This window comes from Bos taurus, chromosome 7 (assembly GCF_002263795.3).
Source record: "Bos taurus isolate L1 Dominette 01449 registration number 42190680 breed Hereford chromosome 7, ARS-UCD2.0, whole genome shotgun sequence".
Classification (NCBI taxonomy): Eukaryota; Metazoa; Chordata; class Mammalia; order Artiodactyla; family Bovidae; genus Bos; species Bos taurus.
In genome coordinates, this window is record NC_037334.1 from 20,452,622 (window position 1) to 20,472,984 (window position 20,363).

The following is a 20,363-nucleotide window of genomic DNA, read 5'->3' on the forward strand; positions in this document are numbered from 1 at the left end:
CCCGCCAGCCGGCCTCTTGGCCCCTACCTGTGCCTGATAAATGCCCGCTGGATCCCTTGGTCCTAATCCCACAAAGGAACGGTTTGCAGGGGACGTGCCGGGCGTAGAGTAGGCTGCGAGGAGGAGAGAGACCGAGAGCCCGTTAGCGCGGGGGTGGCGCGGGAGCACCAGAGAGGGTGGCCGCTGCTCAGGGTCAGACAGCCAGGCCTGCGCGCCCAGCACCTGGCACCTCTGAGCTGGCCGCCCTCCCCCGGACGGTCCGGGCACCCCGAAAAGCCCACAGGCTCAGGCCCCAGGGGTCGCGCAGGCAGATGTCTGCCGGGAGGGAAGGCGCGGGATGAAAGATTCATAATCCAGAAACCGCCTGTGAATTATTCAGAGAGTTCCAGTGCCTGGTCCATCCTGCTCCCGTGGCCTGCCTCCCGCCGTGCGGGGTGCCATGAATTATTGAGGGCGTTTTATTTATTAATTTCCCTCCTGGAGAGGGCTCGGGGAAGGCTGGGTGCACACACGCAGCATCTTTATATTTTAATCTCACTGATCACGCTTTGTGGGTGAGGCAATGATTCGAAATCCAGGCTGGGGTGTGGGGAAGGGGGTGGCGGGAGTGTCCCCATGTGGTCTCCACTCAAGCAAGGGTAAGTGGAAGGCAGTGAGGCTTGGGGAGCTTGCGGGGGGAAAGCAGGCTGGACCTGCAGTAGAGAAGTTGGTACAAGGCAAAAGAGAAGAAATCCACGTTCACTCCCCGTCTATTAAGTGTCTACTGTATACCACGCAGTGGGCAGCATTCCAGGGTTAACTCAGTGGCCTCAACACAGCAGACAAGACTCTTCTGCCCATTTCACAGATGAGGAAGTAGGGCGAGAAGGTGATGACCAGCCCCCCATGCCAACTCTGTGCCCTGCACCTGCCTCCTGCTAAGTGTTCTCCCTGATCTGTTTCACTGATTCGCTCCGCACCGCCCCTGGTGACTGTCCCATTTTGCGGCTGAGAAAACTGAGGCTCAGAGAGGGGAGGACAGTTGCCCAAGGTCACACAGGGAAGGAGCTTCAGGGGTGGGATTGGAGCCCAGCATTCCAGGGCTGCGTACTGGTGTTTGGAGAAAGATGTCTACATGTGAGGTGCCCTGGGTCTTGGCAGGCAGTGGATACTGGGGAAGAAACACTAGGGGTGGGGGTGCTGTGTGTGGGGAGCGGGGCCGACAGGGCCCAGAGGGAGGGCTGGCCCCTCCTGCTGGGGCTGAGGAAGCTCCTTTGGGGAGTGAGGGAGAGAGACATTAAAAAAGATGGGGTTCAGGGAGAGACTGGGGGCAGAGCCATGGCTGATGGGGATACCTGGACCAGGGTAGGGGCGTCCACTGGGGGCTGGTGAGCTGTAATCTCTCCAGCCACATCCCGAAAGTGGAAAGCTCGGGAAGGTTAGGAGACCCGGCCAGGGCCTCCCACTAGGCTACCACCCAGACCTACATCTACAGGGCAGAAAGTTCTAGAAGGCAGGGCAGCCACCCCAGGCCTCCTGGGGACAGATGGGCAAGCGGGGACTGTCCAGCCTGAAGGTGTGGCCCAGTCTGGCAGCTAGGAACAGAGCCCGCTGTGGCCAGTTTTCCCTGAGAATCCAGGGGAAATCTGGAAATTTTACGTGAAACGTCCTGACTTTAAAACAGCAACCATCATAACAGAGTCCCCTTTTTCACAGACAGAAGGCACCTGGGGGCCGGGTCTGGCCCTCCCGCCTCCAGTTTGAGATCTTCCCTTACTGCTTGTTGTACAGAGGAGGGTTTGGAGCCTGGGTATGGGAGTGGGGGTGGGGTGGCACATAGGGGGCCCCAGGCCACTCAGCCAGCGGAGGCAGACCCCAGACTCGCCCCCAGCCATCTCCTCAGGCTGCCTTGGCCCTGCATGGACCAGGCCTCCGTCTGGGGACCCACCAAACTCGCCGGCACACACCGGGTGGGCCTAAGCCCCCAACCCCAGCAGCAGGGCCGGGGAGGGGAGGGGCCCCTGGGGGACGCCTTCCTGGGTGCTTACAGGGCGAGGTCGGCGACGAGCTTCCTCCCTCGGAGGTGGGTTTGGTGGCAGGGGGGAGCGCCAGCCGCGGCAGCCCGGGGGGCGGGGGTGCCAGCATCTGAGCAGAAAGGCAGTGACTGGACATTTTGAGCTGGCCACTTCCATTTAACTGGGGGGAACAGAGAGACAGGTGGTTAAGGCGGCGGGTGCCCCCTCCGCCTCGGGCTGCTATCCACCCTGGGGCTGTGGATGGGCCTGGCCGGGACGAGTTTGGTGGGTGCCCGGGGCTCGCCTGGCCCCGCAGGCCTCCAGCATCCTGGGATGGCTGTATCATCGCCGCCTCCTCAAGCCACTTCATGCCCACTTTCTCCTAAACAAGATCAGCACCACCAGACTGCATGGGCGGCCTGGACACATCTCCCCGCGTTTGCCACGAGTACCCCTTCATCCATCACCTCTCCCACAGTCCCCAGGTCCAAAAGCCTCCGAACATCAAAGCTTTGGTGGACGTTTGGCCAAAGCCGGCCTGAGCTCAGCAGTAATCATGTCTGATTTCGGGGTCGTCCACTCAGACATTTGAAACAGACTTAAGTTCCCACTGGTCTGACTCCAGGAGCTGCGGACCCAGGTGTTTGCAAACAGAAGCTGCCCAGTTGGAGGAAGGGCCGCCTGACACTCATAAACGATGCCCAGGGGTCCCTGGGGTGGTCGCACCGCCCCACACTCACCGGTCCAGGCTGCTGACTGGCCGGGTCACAGGCCAGCGAGACGAGATCTTTGAGCGGGTCCTGGGGGTTGAGGTGAGGCGGGTAGCGGATGGCCGTGTGCGGGAAGTAGGTAGAGGCCGTCTGGGGCAGGATGGAGGTGGTGGGGAAGTGCAGGGCTGAGGACGGGTGAGGGCTTCGGGCGATCCCTGCAGAGATTGGGGGTGGGCAGGGGTCATCAGGGGCTCCCACTGGGCTGCCCTGTCTCAGAGTCACCGTGTTTATGCAAGTGGGTTACGCCTACATCTCCACCATGAGCCCATGGGGGCCTGGAACCACCCCTTTTACAATTTTTATTCATTTTTTAAAATTTACTATTGTTATTTTGCCATGCTGCGTAGCTAATGGGATCTTAGTTCCCTGACCAGGGATTGAGCCCAGGCCTCGGCAGTGAAAATGTGGAGTCCGAACCACTGGACCACCAGGAAATTCCACCGGCCCTTTTGTTAAACAGAGGACGACTGTGACTCTCAGAGGGACCGTCCCCTGTTCTAGCCACACAGCAGGCAGGTGGCAGACCTGGGGGTCTGAGCCCACACTGACTGGCCCCACAGCCCGCACCTTGACCCAGGGCTCAGCTAGCTCTTTCCATAAATGGAAGGTGGGCCCATTTTTTTAAAAAATTGAGATATCATTTGCACACTATAAAATACACCCTCTTAAAGTGTACATTCACTTTCTTTTTTAGCGCATTCACGGAGCTGTGCAACCATCACTATAATCTCTCTTAGAATATTCTCATATCCACCAAAAGAAGCCCTGTTCCCATTAGCAACACTCCTATTCCCTCCCCAGCCCCTGACCACCAGGAACCCACTCTCTGTGTCTGTGGATCTGCCTGCTCTGCACATTTCCCGTCAGTGGAGTCACACCCTGTATGTCCCTCTGTGCCTGCCTCTCTCACTGAGCATCGTGTCCTCAGGGGCCATCCACGTGGTAGCAAGTGTCAGGGCTTCACCCCTTTTTATTGCTCAGTAACAGTCCAGTGTGGCATTTGCTTTTTTTTTTTTTCTTGTTCTAAATAATTCAGTGACACTTTTAATTCCAGAACATCATCTTTCCCCACAAAAGAAGCCCTGTATCTATTAGTGGTCACTCCCCTTTATTCTCTCTCTCTGGCCAGACAGTAAATATTTTTGGCTTTCCAGGCCATAGGGCTTCTGATAGGGCTACTCAACTCTGCCCTTGTCACCTGAAAGCTGCCACAGATGATGTGTACATGGATGGGTGTGGCCCTGTGCCAATAAAACTTTATTTACAAGAACAGGTGGCAGTTGGGGGCCCTGCTTTGCTGGGTCCCAGTCTAAATTGCTGTACTATCTTGACTTTTGCCTCTGTCCTGTATACATACCTGCCTTTGTATGGCACTAAATCATTATTATCACAACCAAGGGACAACAGATGACATTCAGGTTCCTGTTTAACTCATTCTGATTTAACTCATTTGGTTCTACGGACAGCCTTGGGTGGGGGACATTTAGGAGCCCTGATGGACAGGTGACTGGCTTAGCTCAAGCCCCGTGGTGGCTAGAGTCCTGTCTCTGCTGCTGTGAGTGTGATGCTGCCCATGTGGGTGGCCAGGAGTGCCCATATTCCTGTGTGGCCTGTGTGCGGCCTTCTTTTTTTTAAACTTAAAAAAATTTTTTTTAAATCTTTTTGCCACACCAAGCATGTGGGATTTTAGTTCCCCAACCAGGGATCAACACATGCCCCCTGCAGTGGAAGCACAGAGTCGTAACCGCTGGACCGCCAGGGAAGTCTGTGTGTGACACATTGTGTGTCCTGTGTGTGACACACCATGTGTGCTGTGTGTCTGCCTCTTTTTGTGGCAGTCCAACCCCGGGATCTGTCCATGGGTCATTTGGACAGATGTGACCCATGACAGGTCATATGTCATACTGTATGGGGAGCAGATTGGGAGGTGAGCCCCTGGCTGCACCTCTTGGTACAAAAGGGGAAACTGAGGCCTCCAAAGAGTCAGGCCTGGGTGCTCTCTGCCACAGCACCTGCAGGCTTTCTTGCCTGGATGGGAGGCTACAGCAATAGGACTTGTGGTCAGACAACTGGTGGGACTTCCCTGGCTTCGAGGGCCCTGTTGAGATGGCCCAGCCACCCCTCCACTCCCGGGGCCCGCAGTGCTCACCACTGTGCACGGCGATGACAGGCCGGTGGTGCTGGGTGAAGCTGGAGAGGCGAGGTGAGTCCTGGGGAGATGGGCTGTTGAAAGGAGACTTGTCCATCTCTGTTTTCTTCACTGGGGATGAGATGCCTGCGAGGAGAGCCAGACAGTCAAGGGCCTGCAGGCAGGGTCTCTCCACTCCTAGGACCCTTGGGCCTCCCCGTGGAGCCTCTGCCCATCATTCCACCAGCCACTTGTGGGCGAGAGGCTGGGAACCCATTGCAGAGAGGGCAAACTGAGGTTCAGAGCGGGGCAGGGGGCCACCCAGGGTCATGTGGCCCACGGGGATGAGGGGCCTAATGCCCCATGGGCCCCTGGGTGACAGAGCCTGGCTCACATCTTCTCTTCTTCTAGACGCGGGTGAGCTCAGGGCTGCCCTCACCCCCTGGGGGACGCCAGAGCCCTGGAGAAGGCAGCAGGGTGGGCAGAGGGGAAGGTCTGGTCCAAAATCCGAGTGGCTCTGTGCTTGTGCCCCTGGCATCCTTCCTGGGGGTGCAGAACCTTCCCTGTGGGGTCATCGTGACTATTAAATGAGATATGACAGGTAAAGTCGTCAGACCAGGATCCAGCACAAACCCATGCGCTGGAATCACCTGCTTCCATTCCTCTGCAGAGAGTGGTCTCACTACCTACCCTGAATGCCCTGGGGGAACCCAGAAGGTCTCCAGCTCAGCCTCAGTGAATGAAACAATGGTATAAAGTAAGTGGGCCCTGTTTCTGCGGTCTCCTGCCCATCGTTCTGTGAGCTGACACCTGCATGTGTCCCTAGCGCTGTCCCATCTGGGACACCTGGGGCACCCTCTTCCCTGAGGCATTTCATCATAGGGCGCTTCTGGTTGCTGCACTAGCACCGCTGGGGGTGGGGGTGGGGGTAGGGGTGTGAGCCCGATCCAAGTGTCAGGCCCATTAAGGGCATTCAGGCCACCAACTGCTTTTGCCATTACAAAGACCACTGCTCTTGATGGCTCTGGGTGTGCACCTGCTGTTGTGTGTGTGTCGGGGTGGGGGGGGGGTTGGTGGCATGTCCTGGGATGGGGCTGGCGGTCCAGAGGGACCAGGCAGCCAAGCAGGGGCTTGGGAGCAGGTCTGGGCTTTCCCAGGGATAGGAAGAGTTGGCAGGACCCAGGGCAGGGTGTGTGTGTGTCCCTGCAGCCATGGAGGGGGTGTGTGTGCACACACGCATGTTTGCATGCACAGTGGGCACCTGGCTGGGGCATGGCTGTGGCAAGAATGAGGTTAGGGCTGTGAGACGCTCACTTAGGATCTCCTAGAACAGCCTGTCCCTGCATGGAAATAGCCCAGCCCAGACCCACCCCCAGCCGCACCTCTGCAAGGCCTTTCTAGAGCTTCCAGGGCTTGAGGGAGCCAGGGCGTGGGGTGGGGGCAAGGAGGCACCCGCATTGCAAGAAAGAGTCACCCTCATGTTCCGCACACCCCATCTGATGCTCCTGCATCTGAACATCTCTAGCTCGTCCAAAAACACACCGGGAACAGCCCCACATGTGCAACCGTGGCAGTCAACACGGTGCCTGGCCTGGGTGAGGACCCTAGGCGCCCCATCAAAGTAAGCATCTCTCCACTTAGCAGGTGTGCCCTTGACCCCTCCATCCTGATGCAACCAGCCAGCTTTCTGTTCAATACACATATGTATATGTCCTCTTTGAGCATCCCTATGCCGCCAGTGGAAGATACACACCTAACTGGAGACAGGTGCCAGTAGGTGCCCCGCTCCCCTCAGCATCTTTCCACATGCTTGTCACACATGCCTGTCTGTCCCCCATTTAAGCACACACTCTTCATCTAACAGGTAGGCCTGTACCTCCCCCATCTGAGACCCACAAACTAGCCCATACCTCTGCAGCCCACCGTGGTGGAGCCTTCTAGTCTCCAGGGCCCACAACACAGCATGGGCAGAGGGTGTGCAGAGTGGATAGGTGGGCAGGTGGAGCACAGTTCTGGTAGGAACCACCACCACTCAGTGGGCACTTACTATGTGGGATGCTCTCCCCAGCACTGCTGATCTCAGCCAGTCACCCTCTGTAGAACCATCCTGGGCTCTGTGGGGTGTGGAGCAGCCTCCTCGGTCCCACCCACTCAAAGCCAGGAGCACTTCCAGTCATGATGACCAGACATGTCCCAGAGATCACCCAGTGTCCCTTGGGGGCACAGATGACCTGGGTGAGGACCCTCTGTGAGACCCTGGGGAGCCACAAAGTGGTGGAGCTGGGACTCAAACCCAATCCATAACCACAGGCAATGCTCTGCCACCCCCCACTGCCCCCCTCCGCTGCAAAGTTAAAAAAGGGATGAGGTAAGCCAACCCCCCATTCCCACAATGGAATAACTGCCTGTGAAGGGCCTATATCCCCTGGCGAAGGGCCACAGAAGCAGCGAGAGCAGAGCACTCTGGGATCCCCTCTTTGCCAGGCTTGGCTGAGTAAGCAGGGAAGGCCTTGGGGAGGAGGTGGCCACGTGAATAGGCACTCTTGGCATTCCTGGCCTGGGCATGGAGTGTGCAAAGGCCTGGAAGCTGGTATAGAGGGCCTGAGAGATGTGGCTGCAGGGGTCTTGCCTGGGTGGAGAGGGGGGTCTTGCCTAGGCAGGGGGTCTTGCCTGGACTGGGCAGGGTGGTCTTGTCCTGGAGGGGCTGGATCCCCCTGCCACCCGCTGCAATAGGCCTTTGCTCTTTTAAGGCCCTGGAGTGTGGAGGCTGGGGTTGGGGAGTTAGATGAGCGCTGCCTGCTGCCCATGGAGGCCACAGCGGAGGAAGGGAGAGACTGCTCTAATCAGCTTAACCCCCTTAATGAACAGCTAATTGGGGGCTGTCTAGACAGGAAGCTGGAGGAAGTCAGGAGGAGGAGAAAGAGGAGGAGGCATTGTAAGAAGGGAAGGAGAGGAAGGGGGAGGAGGAGGAGGGAGGAAAAGACAGAATCCATCTCGCCAATAGACTGTGAGCACCAGGAAAGCAGGGACAGGCACACACTAGAGATTTGTGTGTTTGTGTTTGTGTGTGATGCCCACTGAGATGCCCACAGAAGGAAGCAAGTTTGTCATTATCTGAGGCAACCAATGGGAGCTCCAGGGGGACTGACCCCCTCTGGCATCCCCTTCTGGCTCTGTGATTCCCTATCACACACCAGAAGCTGCTACAGGCTTCCTTCTTGTCCTCCCCTGTCACGGCCATGTCATTCTCAGGGCAGGAAGGTCAGATCCAGCCCTAGGGACTCTCTCCAGTACTCCCTTCCTTTTAAAATGCTGTTTTTCTTTTTTGAGCATCCTGTATTGAAAGCTGGGCTCTTTATTTCCAGCCTTTCTCTTTTTTTAATCAATAGACTGAAGGCTATAATTTTTCCTCTCAGGACTGCTATGGCTACCCCAGCACAGGCTGTCTTTCAGCTCTATAAATAGTATACACTTTATATGTAGACAATCTCTTCAATTACAGAGTTAATGAGAAGTGCTTTTGAGTTTCCAATCAGGAAATGACAGGGCAGAAGTTCACTGTCTCCCAATATCTACTTTATCCTTCTTTCTTAGTAACAGAACCATTAATTTGAGATGGCACACGACTGCCCCAAGTAAAACTACATTTCCCGGCATCCATCACACAGCCAACTATGGCCTTAGGACTAACTCAGGGGCTCAAAGACAAGCAGAAGAGCTAAGTGAGTCTTCTGAGAATTATGTTTAAAGGGGGAGGACATGCCCATACTTGACCTTTCTTTCCTGATGGCTGGATATGATACATGATGGTTGGAGCTCCAGCAGTTACTCTGGACCACAATGTAGGAATAAAAACCATATTCAGTGCTGCATAATGCAGGAGACTAAAAGCCTCACATCACACTTGCCCAGGGCTGCTGATGGCTGGACATCTATTTGAGAGAAATGTACTTCCTTTTGAGTTTTCTATTATCTGCAATCAGACCTAAAGCTTATTGAATGCAGGTCTTTATAGAGACAAACTTGAGAGAGAGAGGGAACTCAAAGCGACAGAACCATAGAGACACTCTGATTCATAAATTAGAGCCTAATAGAGAGAGGTCCCCCCAGTATTTGGTACTGCTCTGGGAGCACACAGTGAGGAAGAGGGAGGACCCCTGGGACCTCAGATGTCACAACCAGCTGTGTTACAGACTGATTCAAAGAGATGGAATTTTATAAGGACGTGAACACCGAGAAACCCTCCTGTTTCCTGGTCACTTATCACATGCCAGATGATTGCTTTATTCACATTCCACCATGTCCTCTTTTCAACTCTCCAAAAGAATGATCGTTCTCATCTTCCCACTTTGGAGATGAGGCAACTGAGGCTCAGAGAAGTTAAGTCACCTGTCCAAGGGTACACAGCCTACACAGTGAGCAAAAGGCAGGGCTGGGATTTGTACCCTTGTTTCTCTGATGCCTGAACCTGCCTTTTTTCTTCCTTCCTTCCTTCTTTTCTTTTTACTGAAGAATAGTTTATTTATGATGATTCAGGTATACAATAAAATGATTCAATTTCATATATATCAGATTCTTTTCCATTTTAGTGAATCTGCCCTTTTAATTGTAATCTTAGGTTACTTATCAAGGATCCTATAGGTATGGCACTTTGTATAGACAGATCTCTATAAGACATCAGGCTCTATGCAAGTAGGGAAGAGGGAAACAGGAAGAGGAGGAGGGAAGAAAATAAATTGTAAAGGTATACTGGGTACTTATTATGTGTCAGGCATGTTTTAGGAACATTAGATGTCATAAATTTACTTAATCCCCACAACAACCCTATGGAGTGGGTAATGTAGGCATTAACACCCCCATTTTACAGATGAAGAAACTGAGGCACAGACAGGTGGGGGCACCAGGAAGCTGCTAAGGGTTGGGGGACTCGAGTCCACCATTCATAACCACTAGGCTATATGATGGGGTGAACCCTTGATAAGGGAAAAGACATCGAGTAAAGCCAAGCTTCTAAAACTGGGGGACAAGAGAATCTGAGGAATGCCAGGGACGTCCTCTCCACAGGCCACTCTGCAAACCACTTCCTTTATGGCTAGCGCTAGCTCACTAGAGAGCGGAATCTTAAGGTGAAAGAAACTGCCTCTCTTTTTTTCCCCCTGGCTGCGCCCCGCGGTTTGTGGGATCCAACCAGGGCCCTCTGCAGTGAAAGCGCCAAGTTCTAACCACTGAATCGCTAGGGAATTCCCATAAAGGGATTCTTTAGACGACAACGACGGTGGAGATGGAAACGCCAAAGAAGGGAAGCCTTTGGAGAATGCCCTTGGGGAGACGGTTAGTAAACAAAGAATCCGGAGGAGCCAGCGCTCGACAGAAAAGAGCCTCTATGAAACAGCTGACCCTACAAAACAGGGGCCTCATGAGAGACACATTCTAGAGAGGACCCTAGGAAGACAAAGGAGCAACAAGAAAACCTGCCAGGAAAAGGATGCTATAAGAGAAGAGGGGCTCCTATGGAACTGGAATCCCCCATACCAAGCTCCCGTGGAGATGCGAATCTTGGTTGAGGGGAAGGAACTCCAGAAAGGACCCCCGTGAGTAGGCAACCTATATATCAGGACCCTCTAGCGGCGACCCTATATTGGAGGGTCTATGGGGAACCCCAAGAAGAAGCACCCTGCTGATCGAATCTATACTGAGTCAATTCTGTAAAGCAAGAAACTCACAGAGATAGCCTGTTTACAGGCAGAAGGCAAGAAAGCCGGCCAGAGTGGAACCAAAGAGCTCCGGGAATGCAAACCCGGAGTTTACGTCCAGCCGAACGCAACCCGCGCGACTACAATCCCCAGGAGGCCCCATGGCTCCAGGCCGACTCCCGACTCTCTGGCGTCCGCGCAGTGCCTGTCGGAATACGTAGTCCCAGCCGCGGTAACCCCGACCGGAAAGCCGGCCAGCTCCCGCCACCAGGCCCACCTCCTTCCATGTCCTCCGTCCAGTTGCGGCTGCTACTCGTGGGAGAACTGGGCGAGGTGTAGTAATCGCCGCCGGGGCTCGTGTCCACGTCTTCCTCCATCGAGCCGGATTTGTGCCGCTTGCTCCTAAAGGGCGAAGGAGGAAGCCAGCAGGGCGGTTACCACGGAGACGCAGGGGGCCCAGCAGACGTCGTTACTTCCGGCCCTTGGGGTGGGGCGGGGCGAAGAGGGTGCTATCGCGAGACTGCATGCGAGCCGCGGACTTGCCCCTGGCCCTCAGACAACACCTGTTACAATCTGCCCGTTACTTGGATGGGACACCTGGGACCAGAGACAGGGAGGGACTCGGCTGAGGTCCAAGCTAGAAAATTAGCAGAGTGGAGACTAAAGCCCAGAAGACCTGGCTCATCTCTTGAGCTGCTGTAATCCCCAGAACAACCTGGTAGGATCATGATCCCGTTTTACACATGAGGAAACCGAGGCAAACATAATGTGTGACTGGCTCACAATCACATAGCACATCTCAGGAAGAATCACTGGCTGTGTTCTCATCTCAAGGGCTGGGCCTGTAGGGCTCTAGGCTGCAGGAGTCTAGTGTGGGGTGTCAGGACTGGGGAAAAGAGTCACTTGGGTCCTGGATTTTTAAGGATAAATAAGAGTTTTCCAGGTGGAATGTGGAAACAGGGAAACGAATGAACCAGCTGGGGCTGGATGGAGGTGGGTGGGTGGGGTTATGGAATGCCCAGAGGTGGGGCCCGGGGGACATACCCGCTGGAGGATGTGCTGGGTAGCGTTCTTCTCATGCCGGTGCTGGCTGGATTTAGGTCATATGCCAGGTGTCCCTGCAGCTCCCCCAGGGAGAAGTTGGGTCCTGTTCCAGTCACCACAGGTGCTGCAGAAGGCGACAGAGAGGAGGGTGAGGGAGGGAACAAGGTCCAGGGCTGTGATTTGCCCTGGAGGGGTGGGGAGAGCCCTTTGGGGGCTGGCACTAGTTTGGCTGAAACTGCCCTAAATTCTATGTATCAGAAGAACAAGGCCATTGAGAGAGGCCAAGGTCACACTGTGAGGCAGAGACATAGCCTGAGCCAGAGGCCAAGCTTCCCAGCATTCTGAGGCCAGGCTCTGCTGATCTGGATGGGGAGGGAGATGGTTAGGGTTAAGGTAGGGTGCTGTGCTGTGCTTAGTCACTCAGTTGTGTCTGACTCTTTGCAACCCCATGGACTATAGCCCATGAGGCTCCTCTGTCCGTGGGATTCTCCAGGCCAGAATACTGGAGTGAGTTGCTGTTTCCTTTTCCAGGGGATGTTCCCAACCCAGGGATTGAACCCAGGTCTCCCACATTGCAGGTGGATTCTTTACCACCTGAGCCACCAGGGCTCCCTGAGGTGTGGATTTGAAATGGAGGTATCTGGGGGGTGGGTCCCGAAGCAGGTCCATAGGTAAGGCAAAAGGACAAGAGGCAAAGCGGATTGGGAAATCCTCTGGGGTCTCCTCCTTATGGAGTGAGGGAGGCCCCCGGAGGGGGGATGTTGGGGCGGAAGTTCGTTTGGCCCCTCCACCCAGCATCTAGAGTCCTTCCTGGGGAAGCGCATGTCAGCCTGACCTTGGACTCTGGAAAGGGCCTGGATACTGCCCTTCCTAGGAACCTTAGTTTAGTGATAGGGGTGGCTGGAGAGGACGAGGGGGAGTGGGGCAGGGATATGGGTTCCTTCTTCCTCCCTCCCTGAGTCCCTTTCCCCCTGGGAGCCCCCATCCCAAAGCTACGTCTTCTTCCTGACAGCTGCTCCCCTTCCCTGGCAAGTCCCAGAAGAGGGTGGGCGGGGACACTTACTCCGGGACACTTGGATGAGCTCAGTGACACTGAACACACCGGAGGTGACGAAGCTCTCCTGGAAGTCGGTGGTGTCTGGAAAAGAGACAGAGGACGGGGCTCAGCAGGCATCTGGTTGAACCGTGTCTGTTACCTGACCTTGACACCTCTGGGCTGCCCAGACTCTGGGGTGCCTGACCAGGCACCCCCGTCTCCCCCATTCTCCTTGACCGCAGGGAGAGGATGGCTGTTTCAACCCCTCCAGGCTGAGGAGGAGTCCTCTGCCCTAACGCAGCTGGAGCAGATCTTCTTTCCTGAGTCTCTGCTCCATCCTTCTCAGCGCAGCTGCAGCCAGCCTCCTGTCCTCCAGCCTCCCAGCCTTCCTCCAGGGTCTTTGTGGCATGGTAGGCTGCACACATGAGTGGAGGCCAGACCTGGGTTCACATCCCAGCTAGGGTTCCCACTTTGGTGTGTGATTCTGGACAAGTCACTTTACCTCTTTGGTCTCAAAAGTGGGGACCATACACCCCATCAGCTTGGGTGATTGTGAGATATGAATGCTACAACCCAAGAGGGACCAGCTCGGTCCTTTTGCCTCACTTATCGCCCCATGCAACACTGCAGTCTTTTAGCTTTCTGCTGCCAGGCTGAGAGCTCTGTGGCATTCCCAGTTCCTGGACCAGAACCTAGAAGACAGCAGGGGCTCAGAACCATGGGCTGAATGGAGGGTCCACAGGCAGCTGTTAAAATCTCCAGTGTGCCTAGACCCACTCCTGCCTAATTTAAAGGCAGTTTCACTGTTGCAGGGGCTGTCTGGACACTTGGACAGCCTCCTCTCCAGGATGGGGTGGTTTAGACCCATTTCATGGATTTGGAAACTGAGGCTGGCCCCAAGAGGGCAGGAGCCCTGACCCACATGGAGAGCTGGGAGGGAACAGGCCTATCCTGCCCAGAGGCCCTCACAGGCAGGACCCACTCTCTCAGCAAGTGTTTCCCAGGCACTTCCTGTGTCTGCCTCCGAGCTGGACACTGGGGAAACCATGGGGAACAAGACTAACGGGCCACTGCTCTCCAGGACTCACAGTCTGGAGTGGGCAAAGGAAGTCACATAAGAGCAGGAAGTCAAAAACCCTTCTACATGAATGTTCACAGCAGCATGATTTACAGTAGCTGAAATCAGAGAACACCCAAATGTCCATCAGTGATAATGGATAGACAGAATGTGGTCCCTCCACACATGGGAGCATCACTCAGCCATGAAAAGGAGACAAGCCCTGACACTTGCCACCACATGGACGGACCCTGAGAGGACCCTGAGAACACGATGCTCAGTAAGAGAAGCAGACACAGAAGGACACACAAGGTGTGATTCCACTGATGGGAGAAGATCCAGAACAGGCCGATCCACAGACACTGAGAGTGGATGAGTGGTCACCTAAGGAAGGGGAGTAGCTAATGGAGGTGGGGTTGCTTTGGGAGTAATGAAAATGTTCTGGAACTAGACAGGTAATGTGTGCACAGTTTGGTGAATGTACTTAATACCACCAAACAGTGCATTTTAATATGGTTAAAATGATACATTTTATGTGTGTTGTACCACAATTAAAAAAAACTTTTAAAGACCATTACGTCAAACATGAGCTGCGTCAGGGGGTAGCGAGGCAGGCAAGGTGGGGGAGCCTGATGGGGAAGAGACCTATTTTGCACAAAGGGCTCAGAGAAGGCTTCCCTGGGAGGGTAACATTCAACCAAGACATCAGGGTAGGGGTGGAAAAGAGAAATGTGAGTTTAAATTTGAGAAGTGCCCAGACAGCCCCTGGCACAGTGAAACTGCCTTGTGAGAAGTTGGCTGCCTTGATTAGGATGATCTTAAACTCAATGTTTTGCCACCTGCCTGTGGGCTACAATGTTCCCGGCAGTGGAGATGGCTTATGTAAAGGCCCTAGGGTTGGAACATACGGCTTTTTTTTTTTTTTGGATGCACCACACAGCGTGTGGGGATTCCCTGGTAGCTCAGCTGGTAAATAATCCACCTGCAATGCAGGAGATCTGGTTCAATTCCTGGGTTGGGAAGATCTGCTGGAGAAGTGATAGGCTACCCACTCCAGTATTCTTGGGCTTCCCTAGTGGCTCAGCTGGTAAAGAATCGTCCTGCAATGCGGGAGACCTAGGTTTTATCCCTGGGTTGGAAAGATGCCCTGGAGGAGAGACTGGATACCCATTCCAGTATTCTGGCCTGTATAGTTCATGAGGTCGTAAACAGTTGGACATGACTGAGTGACTTTCACTTTCACACAGCATACGGAAAATATCTGACCAGGAATCGAACCCGCGTGCCCTGCAGTGGGAGCGTGGAACACTGGACCATCAGGGAAGTCCAAGTCCTTGGGGTGGGGATACACTTGGTGAATTGGAGGCTGACAGGGCTGGAGTTGAAGGAGCCGGGAGAGCGGTCAGAGTAGAGGTGGCAGCTCTCGGTTTCGAGGCGGTGGTGGGAGCAGTTCTTGTCCAGGCCTCTAGGGGGCAGCACTAGCCGCAGGGAGCGCAGAGCCGTGGCGGGCTCCCCCGCTGTCCATCACTTAAGCCCCCTCCTTGCTTGCGAGCTTTGTGTCCACCATTTATTGAGCAATTACTGCCTGCCCAGGCCCATGATGGAAGGCTAGGACCACAACATTCCCGAGGAGGACAGGGCGGTGGCTCCCAGCGTCCAGGGGAAGTGGCCATGGCCATTTCCTGCTGACCCAGCTGGCCAGCTGCTGTCAGCACACCCCTCCCCCCTCCCCCCACAGGGGTTTCCTGTTTGTGCAGCGCTCGCCCAGCTCCATCTCCAGGGGACTCCCTGGCGGGCGGGGAGGAAGTGACTTCCTCCACCAGACGCTGGAGCTCCCCGTGGGACCCGGCCAAACGCCGCAGCCCCCGCCGCCTGCCTCGAACATCTGGCTTGGAAGGAGGCACGTGGGGATCACAGGAGGCCAAGGAGGACTCAGGTCACAGATGGCCAGTGAGATGTGGCCCCGGGGCCTGTGAACCTCCTGGAACCATCCAGCCTCCCTGTGCATGCCTGTGACGGATGTTCCATGGGGGATGCCCTCATCCACCGGGTGTTTCTTCCCCTCTCCCTTTTCATCTCCCCTCTGTCCTGTCTCCTGGTGTACTATCTCTCTAGCTTCCCTTTTCCTCTCTGCTTTATCCCTCCTCTCCTTTTTTTTTTTTTTTCTTCCTATCAATGTTTTTTGAGCATGTGCTGTGTACTGTGTCCTATTCTAGGTACTGAGGACAGGGCAGTGATCAAGACAAACACCTCTGCCCTTTAGGAGGGGATGTTCCACCAGGTGAGATAAGCAAACACATATGCAATCACTAAGCAGCTAAGCAAATACATACGCAATCACTAACTTCCTCTAAAGGAACTAAAACAGAGGGCTGGGATTGAGAGTGGCCAGGCGGCTTGAGCTAAGGAGCTCAGAGAAGATCTCTCTGAGAGGGAGGCATTTGAGCTAAGACTTGGGTGATCTGAGAGAGACAGAGCAGTTACCTGTCCAGACAGAGGGTACAGCCTGTGCAAAGGGCCTGGGACAGGCTGGTGCCTGGCATATTGGAGGAGAAGTGAGGAGGCCCCCTGTGGCTGGACCAGAGTGACAAGGGGCAGAGAAGGAGGAGGTGGGAGACGGAGGGCATGGGGCAGGTTGTACAGGGCCTCCTAGTCTGCAGGAAGGACTTGAGCTTTTACCCTGAGGGCTGTGGGTGGGGGAGGGGCAACACATGACTCAAGTGCTCACAGGAGCCCTCTGACCACTTCAGGGAAGACAACACTGTGACAGACAGGAGCCAGGGGATAGAGTAGAAGCAGGGCCTCTGCAGCTTCCAAAACCTTTCTGTCCTTCAGGTGTCTGCTCCCAGCCCTGAAGCAGGCAAATTCTCCTGCTTCCTATCCCCCCACCCCAACATGGAACTGACTTGTCCTACTTATTCATTAAACATCCTGTGAGACTGTTGGGGGAGCACCTCTGAGTGCAGATGCTGGAGTTCAGGGTCATGAGTTCCAACCCCAGCTCCCTGGATGCCCCTGGAAGGTTCATATGCCTCTTTGGGCCTCAGTCTCCTCCTCTGCAAAATAGAACAACAGCAGCACCTATTCCAGGAATGACTCAGGTACTCACACAGGACCACACAGAACCCACAAAGGGTGTTCCCAAAATTACTCCTAAATAAAAGATGGGAATGCAACCATGCCCTCCACCCCGCCACCTCCAGACTCACCCAGTGTGATGGGCTTGCTGTCCTCCTGGTCGGAGCCCATCCCTGCCCGGGGACTGCCACTCTGCTCTGCATCTGCAAAGAGAGGGAGGGGGAATTGGTGACGTTGCCACAGGGGTCCCCATCCCGAAGGGAGGAGGCGTCAGCCCAGCACTAGCTGGGACCAGCACCATGGAGACAATGGTCTGGAGCATGGCGTTCCCTGGCTGCTGCCACAGAGGGTCATGGATGTCTTTCGTCACTGGGGTCACAGGTGAGAACCCAAGTGCAGGAGCTGGCTCAGTCATAGGAAGTGCTCTCTGAGCCTCAGTTTCCTCTTCTGTCAAGTAAGGATAACTCATTTAATCCTGCCTCCACTGTATGAGGTGGGAACCCTCATGCCCATTTTACAGATGGGAAAACTGAGGGCCAGACAGGTGAGTCCTTGACCCCTCAGGCCCACTCCCATCTTCCTCTGCCTTCAGAGTCCCAGGAGCCCAGCCCATGGTCTTAGGTTGCTATTCAGGGTCCCCAGAGAGGGGGCTGAGGGGCACATTTCCGCAGCTGTGATGTCCCCCTCCCCTGCCCAACTTGGGGGCTCCCTCCCACTCCGGCGCCTGCCCCCCCATCTTATCTAAAAATAATCAGGCTCCTTGGCAGCCGGGTGAAGCAGACAGACGCTGAGCTCAGCGTTATTGGCTCCGGAGAACTAGATGGAGGGCGAGTCACGCCAGCCCCCTCTGCAGTCCCCAGCCCCACCCTCCACCCTGGGTTGGGGGCAGGGGAGCACTTGACCAAGCCCAGATGGACAGAACCCCTAGAGCCCTATTCATTTATGTCTCAGGTCAAGGACAAAGGTGGCCGGAAGCACCATCAAATGACGGAGAAAGAATCAGGCCCCTGCCACCTGCCATACTCCAAGCCCAGGGCTGTTCTCTGTGTGACCTCAGGCAAGTTGCTTACCTGCCCTGAGCCTCAGAGTTTTCTCTTTCAAATGTGTGAAAGCATTTCACAGGCCCGACTGGGTTGGCAGGAGGTGGCAAGGGGATATTAACAGTATATATTAAGCACTTAGGGCATATTGAGCTCTATATACACGGTAACATCTGTCCCATTATTATTATTGTTATTTTTAAGTCCCTAAGATGACTGTAGATATGGTGCTTCGTTGTTCTCATTTCATACCTTCCCTTAAACCATTAAGAGCTACTTCTCTGGCATTATTAATGTACCCATTTTATAGACAAGGAAATAGATGGTTAGAATGACGAAAAAGTGCCTGCACTATGCCCCTTGTTGTTTTTTTTTACGGTAGTGTATCATTTTATTTTACTTACTTTTTAATCCCCCCCCCCCCCGCCAACCAGGGGAGCAACTTGTGGGGATCTTAGTTCCCTGGTCAGGGATCAAACACATGGTCCTGGCAATGGAAGCACAGAATCCTAACTACTAGCCCACCAGGGAAGCCTCCCCTTGTTAATTTAATTCATACTCTGCACATGTATCCAGACATGCAGCGCGACCAACATAAACTGCTTGGCATCTGCAGTTCGGTGCCTGAGTTCCCATCCCAGCTCTGGGAGCATCCGAGGCCACATGGTCCTGGGGAGGTCACTTCCCCTCCTGGGGCCTCAGTTCACCCAGGGTTGCTGGGGATAATAGTAATGATGACACTGCTCACAAGAGTTACTGAGCCCGCGCCATCTGCCTGGCGTGGAACCTGCAGCTTTGTACACACTGTGTGCTGAGCACCTGCTGGCAGCCAAGACCGTGGATGCTGTAAAAAGCCCAGGAGTGCCCCACCACCACCCCGCCTCCACGTCCCATCCACGACAGAAGCGCGTGCAGGCAGCCCTCCTTGGCTTGGCTGAGCAGCCCCCTGTGTGGCCAGCTCGGCTGGGCAAAGCTGGGCAGCAGCAAGGGGATTGTGCCCGGCTGGGCCCCACGCCCCATGGCAGCTCCCGGGCTGGGCAGCCAGCGGCCCCTTGGAGCCAGCCTATCCTGCTTGAATGGCCGCGTGGCTGGGCATGGGTGGCCACTGTTGGGAAGGGCCCAGCCTGGGCAGCCAGCCGTCGGGCTCCAGGCCTCGGGCACAGACCCTCTTCGAGAACCGGTGCCCATACGGACTCAGCGGGCAGCGGTGCCCGACTGGCACTCAGGCGCCTACCGAAGGAGGTGGGGGTATTTCCCAAGTGCTGTCTGTGTGTTCCTGCTTTGGAACCAGGCAGCCGGGCACTGCGGGCCTCTCCCTGTGCCTCACTCCCCACATCTGTGAAATGGGCACCATTACAGCGTCTCCCTCAGAGCTGTGAGCCCTTCACCCACCAGAGGAGAGTTTCATTACTGTTGTTACTCTCTGGTTGTTTCTGCCTTGGGTGCCTTTACTTCCTATGGATTGAAAGCCATGGCGCTAGGCTATGGCTGGCTCTAGTCTGGCGCCCTTATCCTTTGCTCTTGACCTCAGGCCGGCCATATCATGTGTCTGAGCCTCACCTTCCTCATCTGTAAAATGAGGATTTAACACAACCCACTTCCCAGTGTTTGTCAGGTCTCCGTGTCAGCTAATAACAATTGTAAAATGTTGGTGCCAAACCGACATTCAATACATGGTTTGGGGGACCTAAATGAGAGTGTGTTTTTAAGTTTCTTTCCTTTTTTTTTCTTATGGAAGAAAAATTGGTTAAGGCCTTTCTTTCTTTTGACTGCACAGCATCAGAATCTTAGTTCCCTGACCATGGACCAAAACCACACTTCCTGTAGGGGAAGCATGGAGTCTTAACCACGGGACCACCAGGGAAGTCCTTTTAATTTAGGTTTCTAATTGATCATTGCTAAAATTTAGAAATGGAATTGGTTTGGGGGTGTTAAGCTTGTTGGAGAAGGAAATGATAACTCATTCCAGTAGTCTTGCCTGAGAAATCCCATGGACAGAGGAGCCTGGCGGGCTATAGGCCACGGGGTTGCAAAAGAATCCAACATGATTTAGTGACTAAACAACAACAACAACATTTTGTATCCTGCAACCTTGCTGAATTCACGTATTAGTCCTAAGACTCCACCCCCTTTTTTTTTTTAATAGATTGCTAGGGATTATCTGTGTAGACAATTGTATCACTTGCAAGCAGAGCTAATTTTATTTTTTCCTTCCCAATCAGTATGCCTTGATTTTTTTTCTTGCCTTATTGCGCTGGCTAGGCCTTCCAAATGGAGAAGGAAATGGCACCCCACTCCAGTACTCTTGCCTGGAAACTCCCATGGACGGAGGAGCCTGGTAGGCTGCAGTCCATGGGGTCACTAAGGGTCAGACACGACTGAGTGACTTCACTTTCACTTTTCACTTTCATGCATTGGAGAAGGAAATGGCAACTCACTCCAGTGTTCTTGCCTGGAGAATCCCAGGGATGGGGGATCCTGGTGGACTGAGGTCGATGGGCTCGCACAGAATAGGACACGACT

At 54.6% G+C, this 20,363-nt stretch overlaps 1 protein-coding gene across 5 annotated transcripts in view; it reads right to left on the bottom strand.

Moving 5' to 3' along the window:
• Positions 1–20,363, bottom strand: part of NFIC (nuclear factor I C) — a 74,029-nt gene that overhangs the window by 10,564 nt on the left and 43,102 nt on the right. For 2 of the 5 annotated variants that reach the window (XM_024994570.2, XM_024994568.2), the window contains exons 3-10: positions 16,932–17,003; positions 12,693–12,767; positions 11,630–11,753; positions 10,863–10,987; positions 4,914–5,039; positions 2,735–2,919; positions 2,028–2,175; positions 28–113 (exon numbers count right to left, since the gene is read on the bottom strand). In XM_024994570.2, the coding sequence (XP_024850338.1) occupies positions 28–113; positions 2,028–2,175; positions 2,735–2,919; positions 4,914–5,039; positions 10,863–10,987; positions 11,630–11,753; positions 12,693–12,767; positions 16,932–17,003 (941 nt within the window). 5 annotated transcript variants of the gene reach the window in all.